The 18799-nt window shown below is 51.7% G+C and overlaps 1 protein-coding gene across 2 annotated transcripts; it reads left to right on the top strand.

Moving 5' to 3' along the window:
* Window positions 1-267: 267 nt before the first annotated feature.
* LOC117009273 (renin binding protein) lies at window positions 268-18752 on the top strand. 2 transcript variants are annotated; one of them, XM_033083505.1, is made up of 10 exons: window positions 268-359; window positions 951-1061; window positions 1732-1807; window positions 1917-1992; window positions 4213-4385; window positions 10301-10382; window positions 14149-14324; window positions 17073-17204; window positions 18326-18413; window positions 18523-18752. In XM_033083505.1, the coding sequence occupies exons 1-10, from the start codon at window positions 271-273 to the stop codon at window positions 18609-18611; spliced, it is 1092 nt and encodes a 363-aa protein (XP_032939396.1). In that variant the 5' UTR covers window positions 268-270; the 3' UTR covers window positions 18612-18752. The 2 variants fall into 2 exon arrangements, with proteins under 2 accessions (XP_032939396.1, XP_032939397.1); XM_033083506.2 differs by having other exon boundaries at window positions 305-359; window positions 965-1061.
* The last annotated feature ends 47 nt before the right edge of the window (window positions 18753-18799 follow it).

Consider the following 18799-nt stretch of genomic DNA (forward strand, 5'->3'; position numbering starts at 1 on the left):
GTTTTTTTGGAGGGCTCCAACCCCTTTGAGCCTTCCTCAAATTTGGGTCTGGGGGTTTTTGGAGGAGCTCCAGCCCTTTTAAACGCCCCCAAATTTGGGTCTGGGGGTTCTCAGGGGGCTCCAGCCCCTTTGAACCCCCCCCCAAAATTTGAGTCTGGGGGTTTTTAGGGGGGCTCCAACCCCTTTAAACCCCCCCAAATTTGGGTCTGGGGGATCTCAGGGACTCCAACCCCTTTAAACCCCCCCAAATTTGGGTCTGGGGGCGTGGCCATGTCGCGATGGGCGGGGTTAAGGAAGGGGCGTGGCCAGGAAGGGGGCGGGGCTTTGTCGCGAGGTCTCGTGACTGGGCAGAGGCCGCGGTGGGTCCGGGTGGGGGGGGAGGGGAGGGGGCGGATTTGGGGACCCCAAAAGGGGTCTGGGGGGGCTGAGGAGACCCCCAGGGTTGGGGGGATCTGGGGGGGATTTTGGGGACCCCCGGGGGGGTCTGAGGGGGGATCTGGGGGTCCCATGGCTGGGTCTGGGGGGTCCCACGGGTGGGTCTGGGGGTGTTTCTGTGGGTCTGGGGTCTCATGGGGGGGATCTGGGGGTCCCGGGGGGGATGTTTGTGGGTCTGGGGTCCCACGGGCAGCTCTGGGGGTGTTTCTGTGGGTCTGGGGGGGATCTGGGGGTCCCATGGGGATTATTTGTGGGTCTGGGGTCCCATGGCTGGGTTTGGGGATCCCACGGGTGGGTCTGGGGTCCCCACAGGAGGCTCTGTGGGTCTGGGGGTCCCGTGGGTGGCTCTAGGGTGGTATTTGTGGGTCCTAGGGGGTTATTTGTGGGTCTGGGGTCCCACGTTTGTGTCTGTGGGTTATTTGTGGGTCTGGGGTCCCACGTTTGTGTCTGTGGGTTATTTGTGGGTCTGGGGTCCCACGTTTGTGTCTGTGGGTTATTTGTGGGTCTGGGGTCTGCGCCCCCTCCCCAGGCATGGAGCAGCTCCGGGCCTGGCGCGGCCGCATCGGGGCTGAGCTGGACGCGGCCGTGGAGTTCTGGGAGCGGCACTCGCACGACCCCGAGCACGGGTGGGACCCCAAAAACTGCCCAGGGACCCCCGAAATAAACCCCAAATAAACCCAGGGACCCCAAAATACACCCAGGGACCCCCAAAAACAACCAGGGACCCCCAAAAACTGCCCAGGGACCCCCAAAACAGCCCCAAAAAACAGCTGGGACCCCAAAATACACCCAGGGACCCCCAAAAACTGCCGGGACCCCCAAAAACAGCCCTAAATACACCCAGGGACCCCCCAAAAACAGCCCCAAAACTGCCTGGGACCCCCCAAAACAGCCCCAAAAAAGAGCTGGGACCCCCAAAAACTGCCCGGGGACCCCCCAAAAACAGCCCAAAACCAAGCGAGGACCCCCAGAAACAGCCCAAGGATCCCCAAAACTACCTCAGGGACACCCAGGGACCCCGAAATTCCCACAGGGGACCCCCAAGTGCCTCCCACAATTCCCACAGGGCACAGCCAGGACCCCCAAATTCCCCTAAAGAGTCCTTGGGACCCCCAAATCCCCCCCCTGGGACCCCCAAATCTCCCCTAAATCCCCCCTGGGACCCCCAAATTTTCCCCCAAACCCCCCCGGGACCCTCAAATCCCCCCTAAAGAGTTCCTGGGATCCCCAAATTCCCCCCTAAATCCCCCCGGGACCCCCAAATCCCCCTCCCCAAATCCCCTGTGTCCCCCCCAGGGGTTTCTTCTCCTGCCTCAGTCGCGACGGTTCCGTTTACGACGACACCAAGTTCGTGTGGATGCAGGGCCGGCAGGTCCGGGGGGGGGCGGGGGGCGTGGGGAGGGGTCTGGGGGGCTGCAGGGACCCCCCTGAACCCCCCCAAATTTCCCTGAGACCCCCCTGAACTCCCCCAAATTCCCCAGATCTGGGTCTATTCCCGCCTGTACCGAACCGTGCCCCGGTTCCGCCGGCCCGAGCTGATCCAGGCGGCGCGGAAAGGTGGGGAGGGGGCGGGGGGGGAAATGGGGAGGGGAAATGGGGAGGGGGCGGGGGCATGTGGGGGAGATATGGGGGGAAATATGGGGCGGGGGTCGGGGAGAAATGGGGTGGGAAATGGTGGGGAATAGGGGGGGAATGGGGAGGGGGCGTGGGGAGATGTGGGGGGGAATGGGGAGGGGAAAATAGGGAGGGGGGAGGGGGAAAATGGGGTGGGGGTCGAGGGGTTATGGGGGGAAATATGGGGAGGGGATGAGGGGAAATAGGGGGAGAAATGGGGAGGGAAATGAGGAGGGGGCGAGGGGAAATGGGGGAGGTTATGGGGAGGGGTTGGGGGGATGTGGGGAGGGGGGAAATGAGGAGGGGGCGGGGGGATGTGGGGTGGGAAATGGGGAGGGGGTTGGGGAGTTATGGGGGGAAATGGGGAGGGGGAAATGGGGGGAATTGGGGCGGGGGTCGGGGGGATATGGGGGGGATTATAGGGGGACATGGGGCAGAAAATGGGGCAGGGGTCAGGGGAATAATAGGGGGGAAATGGGGAGGGGGGCGGAGGGTTTTGGGGGGGTTTTGGGGCAGGGCCGGGGGGTTTTGGGGGGTGGGACACGAGGCACGTGTGGGGCACTTTTCCCCCTCCCCATTTTGGGGCAGTTCCGCCTTTTTCCCCTATTCCCCGATTTGCCCAAATTCTCCCCCCAAAAATCGCCCCCCATGGGCTCAGTTCCCCCTTTTTTCCTTCCCCCCAAACTCCCCAAATTTCCTGAAATTCCCCCAAATCTCCTGAAATTTCCCAAAATCTCCCGAGTTTGCCCCAAATCCCCTAAGATCTCCACGCCTGCAATTCCCCCTTTGGCCACCGCGTGGCGCTGTCCCATTGATCTCTATGGGATTTCCCCGTTGGGTTTTTTTTTTATCACTCCCAAAATCCCCCAAATTTGCCCAAAATCGCGGGAATTCGCCCCAAATTCTTAGCCGGGGAGTTCCAGCTCCAGTTCCTGATCCCTATAGGCGCAGTTCCCTCTTTTTTCCACTCCGAAATTCCCCAAAATCTCCCGAATTCGCCCCAAATCCCCCCTGCAATTCCCCCTTTGGCCACCGCGCGGCGCTGTCCCATTGATCTCTATGGGATTTCCCCATCGAATTTATTTTTTGTTTTTTTCCCACTCCCAAAATCGCCCCAAATTTGCCCAAAATCCCCGATTTTCCCCCAAATTCGCAGCCAGGGAGTTCCAGCTCCAGTCCCTGATCCCTATGAACGCAGCTCCCCAATTTTTCCACTCCCCAATTCCCCAAAATCTCCCGAATTTGCCCCAAATCCCGCCTGCAATTCCCCCTTTGGCCACCGCGCGGCGCTGTCCCATTGATCTCTATGGGATTTCCCCGTTTGGTTTTTTTAATCATTCCCAAATCCCCCCAAAATTCGCCCAAATTTGCCCAAAATCTCCCGAATTCGCCCCAAATTCGCAGCCAGGGAGTCCCAGCTCCAGCCCCTGATCCCTATGGGCGCAGCTCCCCAATTTTTCCACTCCCCAATTTCCCCAAAATCTCCCGAATTTGCCCCAAATCCGCTCAGATTTCAACGCCTGCAATTCCCCCTTTGGCCACAGAGCGGCGCTGCCCCATTGAGCTCTATGGGATTTCCCCATTTGGTTTTTTTAATCATTCCCAAATCCCCCCAAAATTCCCCCAAATTTGCCCAAAATCGCTCGAATTCGCCCCAAATTCGCAGCCGGGGAGTTCCAGCTCCAGTTCCAGATCCCTATGAACGCAGCTCCCCAATTTTTCCACTCCCCAATTTCCCAAAATCTCCTGAATTTCCCCCAAATCCCCTCTGCAATTCCCGCTTTGGCCACCGCGCGGCGCTGCCCCATTGATCTCTATGGGATTTCCCTTTGGGGTTTTTTTTTATAACTCCCAAAATCCCCCAAATTTGCCCAAAATCGCGGGAATTCGCCCCAGATTCGCAGCGGGGAGTCCCAGCTCCAGTTCCTGATCCCTATGGGCGCAGTTCTCCAATTTTTCCACTCCCCAATTTCCCCAAAATCTCCCGAATTTGCCCCAAATCCCGCCTGCAATTCCCCCTTTGGCCACCGCGCGGCGCTGTCCCATTGATCTCTATGGGATTTCCCTTTGGGGTTTTTTTTGGGGTTTTTTTCCCACACCCAAAATCCCCCAAAATTCCCCCAAATTTGCCCAAAATCTCCCGAATTCGCCCCAAATTGGCAGCCGGGGAGTTCCTGCAGAGCCACGCGCGGCCCCAGGCGGGCTCCACCCGCGCCGCGTTCGCGCTGAGCCGGGACGGGCGCCCCGAGCGGCTCCAGCGCAGCTTCTACAGCGAAGCGTTCTGTGCGCTGGGGCTGGACGAGCTGGGCAGGGCGACCGGGGAGAGCAAGTACAGGGTGAGACCCCTCCCCAAATTAAATTATAGCACTGAGACCCCTCCCCTAATTCACTGAGACCCCTCCTCAATTAACTGAGACCCCTCCCCAATTCATTAATGACACCGGGACCCCTCCCCAATTAACGTTCTGTGCGCTGGGGCTGGACGAGCTGGGCAGGGCCACCGGGGAGAGCAAGTACAGGGTGAGACCCCTCCTCAAATTAACCGGGACCCCTCCTCAAATTAACTGAGACCCCTCCTCAATTCATTACTAACACCGGGACCCCTCCCCAATTAACGTTCTGTGCGCTGGGGCTGGACGAGCTGGGCAGGGCCACGGGGGAGAGCAAGTACAGGGTGAGACCCCTCCCCTAATTAAATTATAGCACTGAGACCCTCCCCAATTAACTGAGACCCCTCCTCAATTCATTAATAACACTGGGACCCCTCCCCAATTAACATTCTGTGCGCTGGGGCTGGACGAGCTGGGGAGGGCGACTGGGGAGAGCAAGTACAGGGTGAGACCCCTCCCCTAATTAAATAATAACACTGAGACCCCTCCTCAAATTAACTGAGACCCCTCCTCTAATTAACTGAGACCCCTCCCCAATTCATTACTAACACCGGGACCCCTCCCCAATTAACTGAGACCCCTCCCCAATTAACGTTCTGTGCGCTGGGGCTGGACGAGCTGGGAAGGGCCACGGGGGAGAGCAAGTACAGGGTGAGACCCCTCCCCTAATTCACTGAGACCACCGGGACCCCTCCCCAATTAACCGAGACCCCTCCCCAATTAACTGATAACACCGGGACCCCTCCCCAATTAACGTTCTGTGCGCTGGGGCTGGACGAGCTGGGCAGGGCCACGGGGGAGAGCAAGTACAGGGTGAGACCCCTCCCCAAATTAAATTATAGCACTGAGACCCCTCCCCTAATTCACTGAGACCCCTGGGACCCCTCCTCAATTAACTGAGACCCCTCCTCAAATTAAATTATAACACTGGGACCCCTCCCCAATTAACGTTCTGTGCGCTGGGGCTGGACGAGCTGGGCAGGGCCACCGGGGAGAGCAAGTACAGGGTGAGACCCCTCCCCTAATTCACTGAGACCCCTCCCCAAATTAAATTATAACACCGGGACCCCTCCTCAATTAACAGAGACCCCTCCCCAATTCATTAATAACACCGGGACCCCTCCCCAATTAACTGATAACACTGGGACCCCTCCCCAATTAACGTTCTGTGCGCTGGGGCTGGACGAGCTGGGGAGGGCCACGGGGGAGAGCAAGTACAGGGTGAGACCCCTCCCCAAATTCACTGAGACCCCTCCCCTAATTAAATTATAGCACTGAGACCCCTCCCCTAATTCACTGAGACCCCTGGGACCCCTCCTCAAATTAACTGAGACCCCTCCTCAATTAACTGATAACACTGGGACCCCTCCCCAATTAACGTTCTGTGCACTGGGGCTGCATGAGCTGGGGAGGGCGACCGGGGAGAGCAAGTACAGGGTGAGACCCCTCCCCTAATTCACTGAGACCACCGGGACCCCTCCTCAAATTAACTGAGACCCCTCCTCAAATTAAATTATAACACTGGGACCCCTCCCCAATTAACGTTCTGTGCGCTGGGGCTGGACGAGCTGGGCAGGGCCACGGGGGAGAGCAAGTACAGGGTGAGACCCCTCCCCTAATTAAATTATAGCACTGAGACCCCTCCCCAATTAACTGAGACCCCTCCTCAAATTAAATTATAACACCGGGACCCCTCCCCAATTCATTACTAACACCGGGACCCCTCCCCAATTAACATTCTGTGCACTGGGGCTGGACGAGCTGGGCAGGGCCACGGGGGAGAGCAAGTACAGGGTGAGACCCCTCCCCTAATTCACTGAGACCCCTCCCCAAATTCACTGAGACCCCTCCCCAATTCATTAATAACACCGGGACCCCTCCCCTAATTAAATGATAACACCGGGACCCCTCCCCAAAATAACCCTGAACCACAAAAACATCTCCAGGACCCACCCTGATCCCCCAGCCCCATTTCCCTGAAGCCCCCAGCCCCATTTCCCCATGAAAAGCCCCCAGCCCCATTTCCCCTCCCCCTGAGAATCCCCCAGCCCCATTTCCTATGAGAAGCCCTCAGCCCTATATCCCTGACCCCCCAGCCCCATTTTCCCTCTCCCTGAGAACCCCCCAGCCCCATTTCCCTGAGCCCCCAGCCCCATGTTTCCCCCCGAAGCCCCCAGCCCCATTTCCCTGATCCCCCAGCCCCATTTCTCCTGATCCCCCATTTCCCTGATCCCCCAGCCCCATTTTTCCCCCCAAAGCCCCCAGCCCCATTTCCTATGAGAAGTCCCCAGCCCCATGCTTCCCCCTGAAGCCCCCAGCCCCATTTCCCTGATCCTCCAGCCCCATGCTTCCCCCTGAAGCCCCCAGCCCCATTTCCCCTGATGCCCCATTTCCCTGATCCCCCAGCCCCATTTCCCCTTGAAGCCCCATTTCCCCATGAGAAGCCCCCAGCCCCATTTCCCCTCCCCCTTTGAAGCCCCCAGCCCCATTTCCCCCAGTCCCATTTCCCCCCAGCCCCATTTCCCTAGGAGAAGCCCCAGCCTCATTTCCCCCAGCCCCATATTACCCCCAAAGCCCCCAGCCCCATTTCCCTGATCCCCCATTTCCCCTGACCCCCCAGCCCCATTTCCCCATGAGTAGCCCCCAGCCCCATTTCCCTGATCCCCCAACCCTATTCCCCTGACCCCCCAGCCCCATTATCCCCCCGAAGCCCCCAGCCCCATTTCCCCTGATCCCCCAGCCCCATTTCCCTATGAGAATCCCCCAGCCCCATTCCCCCTCCCCCTTGAAGCCCCCAGCCCCATTTCCCCTGATCCCCCATTTCCCCTGACCCCCCCAGCCCCATTATCCCCCCTGATCCCCCAGCCCCATTTCCCCATGAGAATTCCCCCAGCCCCATTTCCCCGAAGCCCCCAGCCCCATTTCCCTGATCCCCCAGCCCCATTCCCCCTCCCTCTTGAAGCCCCCAGCCCCATTTCCCCTGATCCCCCATTCCCCTGACCCCCCAGCCCCATTATCCCCCCCAAAGCCCCCAGCCCCATTTCCCTGATCCCCCATTCCCCTGACCCCCAGCCCCATTTCCCCTGATCCCCCAGCCCCATTCCCCCTCCCCCTTGAAGCCCCCAGCCCCATTTTTCCCCCCTGACCCCCCCAGCCCCATTTCCCAGATCCCCCAGCCCCATTCCCCATGAGAATCCCCCAGCCCCATTCCCCCTCCCCCTTGAAGCCCCCAGCCCCATTATCCCCCCGAAGCCCCCAGCCCCATTATCCCCCCGAAGCCCCCAGCCCCATTTCCTATGAGAAGCCCCCAGCCCCATTTCCCCTGATCCCCCAACCCTATTCCCCTGACCCCCCCAGCCCCATTATCCCCCCGAAGCCCCCAGCCCCATTTCCTATGAGAAGCCCCCAGCCCCATTTCCCCCTGAGAAGCCCCCAGCCCCATTTCCCTGACCCCCCAGCCCCATTTCCCCACTTGAAGCCCCCAGCCCCATTTCCCGTTGCAGGCCTGGGCTCGGGGCTGGGCTCTGGCCGTGTGGGGCTGGGCCCGGGGGTCTCCCATGGAGCTGGGGCGCCCGCGGTTCTCGGGGACCCCTCCCCAGCAGGCGCTGGCCCAGCCCATGATGGTGCTCAAGGTGGGGCTGCAGCTCCTGGGGGACCCCAGGGACCCCCCGGGGGACCCCGACCCCGAGGCCGAGGCCATGGCGGAGTGGGGGGCGCGGCAGCTGCTGCTGCACCTGCAGGTACCCAAAAATACAGAGTGGGACCCCCAAAATTATCCCCAAATACACTGGGACCCCAAAAAAATACACTGGGATCCCAAAAATCACCCCAAAAATACAGAGTGGGACCCCCAAAATCACCCCAAAATACAATGGGACCCACAAAAATACAGAGTGGGACCCTCAAAAATACACTGGGACCCCCAAAATACAGAGTGGGACCCCCAAAAATACACTGGGACCCCAAAAAATACACTGGGACCTCAAAAATACACTGGGACCCCCAAAATTATCCTCAAAACAGCCTGGGAGCCCCAAAAATACACTGGGACCCCCAAAATTATCCCCAAAATACAATGGGATCCCCAGAAATCACCCCAAAAATACACTGGGACCCCAAAAAAATACACTGGGACCCCCAAAATTATCCCTAAATACAATGGGACCCCCAGAAATCACCCCAAAAATACACTGGGACCCCCAAAAAATACACTGGGATCCCAAAAATCACCCCAAAAATACACTGGGACTCCAAAAAAATACACTGGGACCCCCAAAATTATCCCCAAAATACAATGGGACCCCCGAATTATCTCCCAAAATACACTGGGACCCAAAAAAATACACTGGGACCCCCAAAATTATCCCCAAATACAATGGGACCCCCAAAAATCACCCCAAAAATACACTGGGACTCCCAATAAAACAGCCTGGGACCCCCAAAATCACCCCAAAATACAATGGGACCCCCAAAAAATACACTGGGACCCCCAAAAATACACCAAAAACAGCCTGGGACATCCAAAAAATACACTGGGATCCCCAAAAAATACACTGGGACCCTAAAAAATACACTGGGATCCCAAAAAAATACACTGGGACATCCAAAAAATACACTGGGACCCCAAAAAATACACTGGGACATCCAAAAAATACACTGGGACCCCCAAAAAATACCCTGGGATCCCCAAAAATACACTGGGACCCCCAGAAATACACTGGGACCCCCAAGTTATCCCCAAAAATTACCTCAAAATACACTGGGACCCCCAAAAATTACCCCAAAATACACTGGGACCCCCAAAAAAACAGCCTGGGACCCCCAAAAATACACTGGGACCCCAAAAAACAGCCTGGGACCCCCAAAAATCACCCCAAAACAGCCTGGGACCCCCAGAAAATACATTGGGACCCCCAAAAACAGCCTGGGACCCCCGAATAAACCCCAAAAATACACTGGGACCCCCAAAAATACACTGGGACCCCCAGAAATCACCCCAAAATACACTGGGACCCCCAAAAAACCAGCCTGGGACCCCCAGAAATCACCCCAAAATACACTGGGATCCCCAAAAATACACTGGGACCCCCAAAAATCACCCCAAAACAGCCTGGGACCCCCCAAAACACACTGGGACAAAAAAAAATGCACTGGGACCCCCAAAAATTACTCCAAAAAATACACTGGGACCCCAAAACCACAGCCTGGGACCCCCAAAAACCCCAAATTTCTCCCCCTGGGACCCCCAAACCCCACCAAGAACCCCCAAATCCCCACTGGGACCCCCAAATCCCAAATTTCTCTCCCAGGGATCCCCAAAAATCCTCTCCTGGGACCCCCAACACTCAAAAATCCAACCCCTGGGACCCCCAAACCCCAAATTTCTCCCCTTGGGACCCCCAAAAATCCCCCCCCGGGACCCTCAGAACCCCAAAAATCCCCCCTGGGACCCCTCAGACCCCAAAAAATCCAACCCCAGAACCCCAAAAATCCCCTCCTGGGACCCCCAGACCCCAAATTTCTCCCCCTGGGATCCCCAGACCCCAAAAATCCAATCCCAGAACTCCAAAAATCCCCCTTGGGACCCCCAGAACCCCAAAAATCGAACCCCAGAATCCCAAAAATACCCCTTGGGACCCCCAGACCCCAAAAAATCCAACCCCAGAATCCCAAAAATACCCCTTGGGACCCCCAGACCCCAAAAAATCCAACCCCAGAACCCCAAAAATCCTCTCCTGGGACCCCCAGACCCCAAATTTCTCCCCCCAAAATCCCCTCCTGGGACCCCCAGACCCCAAATTTCCCCCCCCATATTTGGGGTCCCCCCCTGACCGGGGTCCCCCCCCGTTTTTGGGGTGCAGAGGGGGGACTCGGTGGTGCTGGAGAACGTCAGCCCCGAGGGGGAGGAGCTGCCCGGGAGCCTCGGGCGCCTGATGAACCCTGGTGAGGAGGGGGGGAATTTGGGGAGGGGGCTTGGGGGGTGGGACCCCGATTTTGGGGGTGGGAACATTGATTTGGGGGGGGATTGATCCCAATTTTGGGGAGGGGGACCCCGATTTTGGGGGGGAAATCCTGATTTTAGGGGATTTAAACCAAGTTTGGGGGGGGAACCCCAATTTGGGGAGGGGGCTGGGGGGATTGGACCCCGATTTTGGGGGGTTGGAACCTTGATTTGGGGGGGAACCCCCAATTTGGGGAGGGGGATGCCGATTTTGGGGGGTTTGAACCAAATTTTTGGGGGAGAACCTCAATTTGGGGAGGGGGTTTTGGGGGGAAATCCTCATTTTGGGGGCTTTGATCCCAATTTGGGGAGGGGGCTGGGGGGGTTGGACCCCGATTTTGGGGGGGGTTGAGCTTGATTTGGGGGGGGAACCCCCAATTTGGGGAGGGGGCTTGAGGGGGAAATCCTCAATTTGGGGGGTTGGGACCCCGATTTGGGGGAAATCCTGATTTTGGGGGGTTTGAACCAAATTTTGGGGGGAAATCCCAAATTTGGGGAGGGGGCTGGGGGGGTTGGAACCTTGATTTGGGGGGAAACCCCAATTTGGGGAGGGGGTTTTGGGGGGAAATCCTGATTTTTGGGGGGTTTAAATCAAATTTTGAGGGGTTTGGATCCCAGTTTTTGGGGTGTTGATCCCGATTTTGAGGGGTTGGAGCTCGATTTTTGGGGGGGACCCCAATTTGGGGAGGGGGTCTGGGGGGAAAACCCCAATTTTAGGCTAAAAAAAACTTCCATGTTTTGCTATTTTTCCCCAATTTTTTGCTTTTTTTCCCCATTTTTTTCACTCTTTCCCCAATTTGCTGCTCCCACCTCCCCAAAATTTTGGGATCTCCCCTTTTTGAGTCATTTCCCCCACAATTCGTGGGCTCCTAATTCCCAATTTAATCTAAAAAAATCCCAATTTTAGTCTAAAACCCTCCAATTTTGGGCTAAAACCCCCGAATTTTAGGCTAAAAAAAATCCCAATTTTAATCTAAAAAAATTCCCAATTTTAGTCTAAAAAAATTCCCAATTTTAGTCTAAAACAATTCCCAATTTTAGGCTAAAAAAACCCAATTTTGGGCTAAAAATCCCCAATTTTAGGCAAAAAAAATCCCAAATTTAGTCTTAAAAAACCCCCAATTTTAGGCAAAAAAAATCCCAAATTTAGTCTAAAAAAATTCCCAATTTTAGGCTAAAAAATCCCAATTTTGGGCTAAAACCCCCCAATTTTAGGCTAAAAAAATCCCAATTTTAGTCTAAAAAAATTCCCAATTTTAGTCTAAAAAAACACCCAATTTTAGGCAAAAAAAATGCCAAATTTAGTCTAAAAAAATTCCCAATTTTAGGCTAAAAAATCCCAATTTTGGGCTGAAAAACTCCCAGTTTTAATCTAAAAAACCCCAATTTTGGGCTAAAAAATCCCAATTTTTTGCTGTTTTTTTTCACTTTTTTTCCCCATTTTCCTCTCTTTCCCCAATTTGCTGCTCCCACCTCCCCAAAATTTTGGGATCTCCCCTTTTTGAGTCATTTCCCCCTCAATTCCTGGGCTCCTAACCCCCAAATTTAGGCTAAAAAATCCCAATTTTAATCTAAAAACCCCCAATTTTAGTCTAAAAACCCCCAATTTTGGGCTAAAAACCCCAATTTTAGGCAAAAAAAATCCCAATTTTAATCTAAAAAAATTCCCAATTTTAGTCTAAAATAATTCCCAATTTTAGTCTAAAAAACCCAATTTTGGGCTAAAAAACTTCCCAATTTTAATCTAAAAAAAATCAAAATTTTGGGCTAAAAAACCCCAATTTTGGGCTAAAAACCCCAATTTCAGGCAAAAAAAATCCCAAATTTAGTCTAAAAAATTTCCCAATTTTAGGCTAAAAAAACCCAATTTTGTGCTAAAGAAATCCCAATTTTAATCTAAAAAAAAATCAAAATTTTGGGCTAAAATCCCAATTTTAATCTAAAAAATCCCAATTTTAATCTAAAAAAATCCCAATTTTAATCTAAACCCCCCTAATTTTAGTCTAAAAACCCCCAAATAGGGGCTAAAACCTCCCCAATTTTGGGCTAAAAAATCCCAATCTTAATCTAAAAAAATCCAAATTTTAGGCTAAAAACCCCCAATTTTAGGCTGAAAAATCCCAATTTTGGGCTGAAAAACTCCCAGTTTTAATCTAAAAAATCCCAATTTTGGGCTAAAAAATCCCAATTTTTTGCTATTTTTTTTCACTTTTTTTTCCCCATTTTCCTCTCTTTCCCCAATTTGCTGCTCCCACCCCCCCAAAATTTTGGGATCTCCCCTTTTTGAGTCATTTCCCCCAATTTCTGGGCTCCTAACCCCCAATTTAAGCTGAAAGCCCCCCCAATTTTAGTCTAAAAAATCCCAATTTTAATCTAAAAAAACCCCCAATTTTAGGCTAAAAAAAACCCCCAATTTTAGGCTAAAAAAAAACAATTTTGGGCTAAAACCCTCCAATTTTAGGCTAAAAAAATCCCAATTTTAGTCTAAAAAAACCCCCAATTTTAGGCTAAAAAAAACCAATTTTGGGCTAAAAACCCCCAATTTTAATCTAAAAAAAATCAAAATTTTGGGCTAAAATCCCAATTTTAGGCTAAAAAACCCCCAATTTTAATCTAAAAAAATCCCAGTGTTAATCTAAACCCCCCTAATTTTAGTCTAAAAACCCCCAAATAGGGGCTAAAACCTCCCCATTTTGGGCTAAAAAATCCCAATCTTAATCTAAAAAAATCCAAATTTTAGGCTAAAAACCCCCAATTTTAGGCTGAAGAATCCCAATTTTGGGCTGAAAAACTCCCAGTTTTAATCTAAAAAATCCCAAATTTGGGCTAAAAAACCCCAATTTTTTGCTGTTTTTTTTCACTTTTTTTTCCCCATTTCCCTCTCTTTCCCCAATTTGCTGCTCCCACCCCCCCAAAATTTTGGGATCTCCCCTTTTTGAGTCATTTCCCCCAATTTCTGGGCCCCTAACACCCAAATTTAGGCTAAAAAAATCCCAATTTTAATCTAAAACCCCCCAATTTTAGGCTAAAAAAACCCAATTTTGGGCTAAAAAATCCCAATTTTAGGCTAAAAAAACCCAATTTTGGGCTAAAAAAATCCCAATTTTAATCTAAAAAAAAATCAAAATTTTGGGCTAAAATCCCAATTTTAGGCTAAAAAAATCCCAATTTTAATCTAAAAAAATCCCAATTTTAATCTAAACCCCCCTAATTTTAGTCTAAAAACCCCCAAATAGGGGCTAAAACCTCCCCAATTTTGGGCTAAAAAATCCCAATCTTAATCTAAAAAAATCCAAATTTTAGGCTAAAAACCCCCAATTTTAGGCTGAAAAATCCCAATTTTGGGCTGAAAAACTCCCAGTTTTAATCTAAAAAATCCTAATTTTGGGCTAAAAAATCCCAATTTTGGGCTAAAAAACCCCAATTTTAATCTAAAAAATCCCAATTTTAATCTAAAAAATCCCAATTTTAATCTAAAACCCTCCAATTTTGGGCTATAACCCCCCAATTTTAGTCTAAAAAAACTCAATTTTAGGCTAAAAAATCCCAATTTTAATCTAAAAAAATCGCAATTTTGGGCTAAAACCCCCCAATTTTGGACTAGAAAACCCCAATTTTTTGCTGTTTTTTCACTTTTTTTCTCTCTCTTTGCCCATTTTCCCCCCGTTTCTCCCCAAATTTCCCCTCCCTGGCTGTTGGGGACCCCAGGGCACGCCCTGGAGGGGGCCTGGCTGCTGCTGCAGTTCTGTCAGCGCCGCGGGGACGCCGAGCTGGGGGCGCGGGCGGTGACGGCGCTGCTGGAGGGACCCCTGAAATGGGGCTGGGACCCCCAGCACGGGGGGCTCTTCTACTTCCTGGATGCTGATGGGCATTGTCCTACACAGGTAACCCCAAAAATCCCCACCCAGAACTCAAAACCACAAAAAAACCCAAAAAAATCCCACCTGGGAACCCCAAAATTCATCAAAAACACAAAAAATCTCACCTGGAAACCCCCAAAATTCACACCTGTCCCCCAGCACGAGGGGCTCTTCTCATTCCTGGATGTTGATGGGCATTGTCCTACACAGGTAACCCCGAATTTACACCTGGGAACCCAAAAATCCCCACCCAGAACCCAAAAACACAAAAAATCCCAAAAAATCCCCCCAAAAATCCTACCCGGAAACCCCAAAACACAAAAAATCGCACCTGGGAACCCCAAAAATACATAAAAAAACCCAAAATTCCCGCCTGGGACCCCCAGCTCGGGGGGCTCTTCTACTTCCTGGATGCTGATGGGCACTGTCCTACACAGGTAACCCCAAAAATCTCACCTGGGAATCCAAAACCACAAAAAATCCCAAAAAAATCCCCAAAAAATCCCACCTGGAAACCCCAAAATTCACCAAAAACCCGAAAATCTCACCTGGGATCCCCAGCTCGGGGGGCTCTTCTCCTTCCTGGATGCTGATGGGCACTGCCCTACACAGGTAACCCCAAATTCACACCTGGGAATCCAAAAATCCCCACCCAGAACCCAAAAACACAAAAAATCCCAAAAAAATCCCCCCAAAAAATCCCACCCGGAAACCCCAAAATTCATAAAAAACCCCAAAATCTCACCTGGGACCCCCAGCACGGGGGGCTCTGCTCATTCCTGGATGCTGATGGGCACTGTCCTACACAGGTAACCCCAAAAATCTCACTGGGAACCCAAAAACACAAAAAATCCCAAAAAAATCCCCCCAAAAATCCCACATGGGAACGCCAAAATTCATAAAAAAACCCCAAAATCTCACCTGGGACCCCCAGCTCGGGGGGCTCTTCTCCTTCCTGATGTTGATGGGCATTGTCCTACACAGGTAACCCCAAAAATCTCACCTGGGAATCCAAAACATAAAAAATCCCAAAAAAATCCCCCAAAAATTCCACCTGGAAACCCCAAAATTCACCAAAAACCTAAAAAATCTCACCTGGGACCCCCAGCTCAGGGGGCTCTTCTCGTTCCTGGATGCTGATGGGCATTGTCCTACACAGGTAACCCCAAAATCTCACCTGGGAACCCAAAAATCCCCACCCAGAACCCAAAAACACAAAAAATCCCAAAAAAATCCCCCAAAAATCCCACCCGGAAACGTCAAAATTCATAAAAAACCCAAAATCTCACCTGGGACCCCCAGCTCGGGGGGCTCTTCTCATTCCTGGATGCTGATGGGCACTGTCCTACACAGGTAACCCCAAATTCACACCTGGGAATCCCAAAACACAAAAAATCCCAAAAAAATCCCCCCAAAAATCCCACCTGGGAACCCAAAAATTCCACCCAGAAACGCCAAAATTCATAAAAAAACCCAAAATTCTCACCTGGGACCCCCAGCACGGGGGGCTCTTCTCATTCCTGGATGCTGATGGGCACTGTCCCACACAGGTAACCCCAAAAATCTCACCTGGGAACCCAAAACATTAGAAAAAACAGAAAAAAATCCTACCTGGGAACCCAAAAATTCCACCCGGAAACACCAAAATTCATAAAAAAACCCCAAAATCTCACCTGGGAACCCAAAAATCCCCACCCAGAACCCAAAACCACAAAAAATCCAAAAAAAATCCCCAAAAAAACCCACCCAGAAACCTCAAAACACAAAAAATCGCACCTGGGAACCCCAAAAATTCATCAAAAACCAAAAAAATCCCACCCAGAACCCCAAAATCTCACCTGGGAACCCCAAATTCACACCTGGGAACCCAAAAACCAAAAAAATCCCCAAAAATCCACACCTGGGGAACTTGAAAATGCTGAAAATTGCATCCAGGTAACCCCAAAAAATCACCAAAACCCTAAAAAATCTCACCTGGGAACCCCCAAATTCACACCTGAGAATCCCAAAAGTCACACAGGGAACCCCAAAAATTCATTAATTCCCATTTTTTTCTCCCCAAACCCAGCTGGAGTGGCCACACCTGGAGGCCATGGGACCCCATTTTCCCTTTTTTTATCCCAAATTTCCCCATTTTCCCCCAATTTTTTCCCATTTTTTCACTGTTTTAACCCATTTTGAACCATTTTTTTCCCCATTTTTTCCCAAAATTCCATTTTTTCTCCCCAAATCCCAGCTGGAGTGGTCCATGGAGCTCTGGTGGCCACACCTGGAGGCCATGGGACCCCAATTTCCCTTTTTTAAATCCAAATTTCCCCTTTTTATCCCATTTTTATCCCAAATTTTCCCATTTTTAACCATTTTCCCCATTTTTTTTCCCAAAATTCCATTTTTTCTCCCCAATTCCCAGCTGGAGTGGTCCCTGAAGCTCTGGTGGCCACACCTGGAGGCCATGGGACCCCAATTTCCCTTTTTTAATCCAAATTTCCCCCTTTTTCACCCCAAATTTTCCCATTTTAGCCCATTTTAACCCATTTTTAACCATTTTTTCTCCATTTTTAACCATTTTTTTCCCAAAATTCCATTTTTTCTCCCCAAATCCCAGCTGGAGTGGTCCATGAAGCTCTGGTGGCCACACCTGGAGGCCACGGGACCCCAAATTTCCCCATTTTTATCCCATTTTAACCCATTTTTTACCCATTTTAACCCATTTTTTTCCCCAAATTTTGTCTATTTTTTCCCAAAATCCCGTGTTTTCTCCCCAATTCCCAGCTGGAGTGGTCCATGAAGCTCTGGTGGCCACACCTGGAGGCCATGGTTGCCCTTTTGGCCGCTCACCTTTTCCAGCCCCAGCCCAGTTTGATCTCCCAGTTCCTGCAGCTCGCCCAGTTCACCTTCGACAAGGTGGGGCTGGGGCAAATTCGGGGGATTTTGGGGAAATTTGGGGAAATTTGGGGAAATTTGGGGATTTTTGGGGGTCCCTGAGGAGGGAAATTGGGGTTTTGGGGGGTCCTGAGGGGATTTGGGGGGAAAATTTGGGGGGAAAAAAGGGGAATTTGGGGGGTCCTGGGACAAGTTTGGGGTCGTGGGGGGAAAATTTGGGGGGAATTTGGGGAATTTTGGAAAAATTGTGGGATTTTTGGGGGTCCCTGAGGAGGGAAATTGGGGTTTTGGAGGGGTCCTGAGGGGATTTTGGGGGGAAATTCGGGGTTTTTGGGGAAAAAAAAAGGAGAAATTTGGGATTCTGGGGGGAAGTTTGGGGGATTTTTGGGGTTTGGGGGGAGGTCCTGAGGGGATTTTGGGGGAAAATTGGGGTTTTTGGGGGTGCTTCAGAAGGAAAATTGGGGGTTTGGGGGGTCCTGAGGGGATTTAGGGAGAAATTTGTGGCTTTGGGGGGAAAAAAAGGGGAATTTGGGACAAGTTTGGGGTCCTGGGAGGAAAATTTGGGGAATTTTGGAGAAATTTGGGGACTTTTGGGGGTCCCTGGAGAGGGAAATTGAGGTTTTGGGGGAGTCCAGAGGAGATTTTGGGGTTTTTTTGGGTGAAAAAAGGGGGAAATTTTGGGATCCTGGGATAAACTTGGGGTCCTGGGGGGAAGTTTGGGATCTTGGAGATTTTTTGGGGGGGTTCCTGGAGGTTTTGGGGGGACAATTTGGGGTCTTTGGGGTTCTGGGGAGAAATTTGGGGTTTTGGGAGGGGAATTTGAGCGATCCTGAGGGGGAATTTGGGGTTTTGGGAGGAGGGTCCTGAGGAATTTGGGATCTAGGGGGCTCCCAAAAGGTCCCTAATTTAGGGTGGGGGTCCCAAATAATCCTAATTTGGGGAGGGGTCCCCATTTTAGGAGGAGAAACCCCAAAACCTCCTTTAATCCTGGCACTGAGCTCCCCGCACTCCACAAAATTTTAGCACCTCCAATTTTTTAAATTTTTTTTTTTTTTGGTGGGATGGTGGGGGGGTCTCCCCCACATTTTGAGGGGGGTCTCACCCCAAACCCCCCTCCCCAAATCCCCCCCAAACCCCCCCAGTTCCGTGACCCCGAGCACGGCGAATTCTTCGGGTACCTGAACCGCGACGGCTCCGTGGCGCTTTCCATCAAGGGGGGGCCCTACAAAGGTGGGTCTGGGGGCTCCGCTTTTGGGGAGGGGGCGTTCAGAACTGGGGGTTTTCCCTCAGTTTTGCCGGTTTTTGCCCGTTTTTCCCCCTTTTTGCCCCGTTTTTTCAGGTTGTTTCCATGTGGCGCGGGCGCTGCTGATGTGTGAGGAGATGCTGGGCGCCATCTTGGAAAGGGAGGGGGCGGCGGGAGAGAAATAAATTTATTTTATTTATTCTCCCCAATTTTCAATAAATTTGGAGATTCCTCCGTCCAAAAATAAACTTTGGGATCTTTGTTGATTTAAACTGTGAGCACAATAAAATGGAGCTGCAAATTCAAATAAAGGCAAAAATCTGTGATGCGTTGATGGGATACACACATTAAAAAATAAGGGTGGGGCGCCCCA

The sequence above is a fragment of the Catharus ustulatus genome, chromosome 32, assembly GCF_009819885.2.
Source record: "Catharus ustulatus isolate bCatUst1 chromosome 32, bCatUst1.pri.v2, whole genome shotgun sequence".
NCBI classification, from domain to species: Eukaryota; Metazoa; Chordata; class Aves; order Passeriformes; family Turdidae; genus Catharus; species Catharus ustulatus.

Coding starts and splice junctions, on each gene's coding strand:
- LOC117009273 (XM_033083505.1), top strand. CDS start 271: ATGTCGCGATGGGCGGGGTTAAGGAAGGGGCGTGGCCAGGAAGGGGGC. Junction 4,386..10,300: donor CCGGGGAGAGCAAGTACAGG/GTGAGACCCCTC, acceptor TTTGGGGTGCAG/AGGGGGGACTCGGTGGTGCT. Junction 14,325..17,072: donor ATGGGCATTGTCCTACACAG/GTAACCCCAAAA, acceptor CCCAATTCCCAG/CTGGAGTGGTCCATGAAGCT.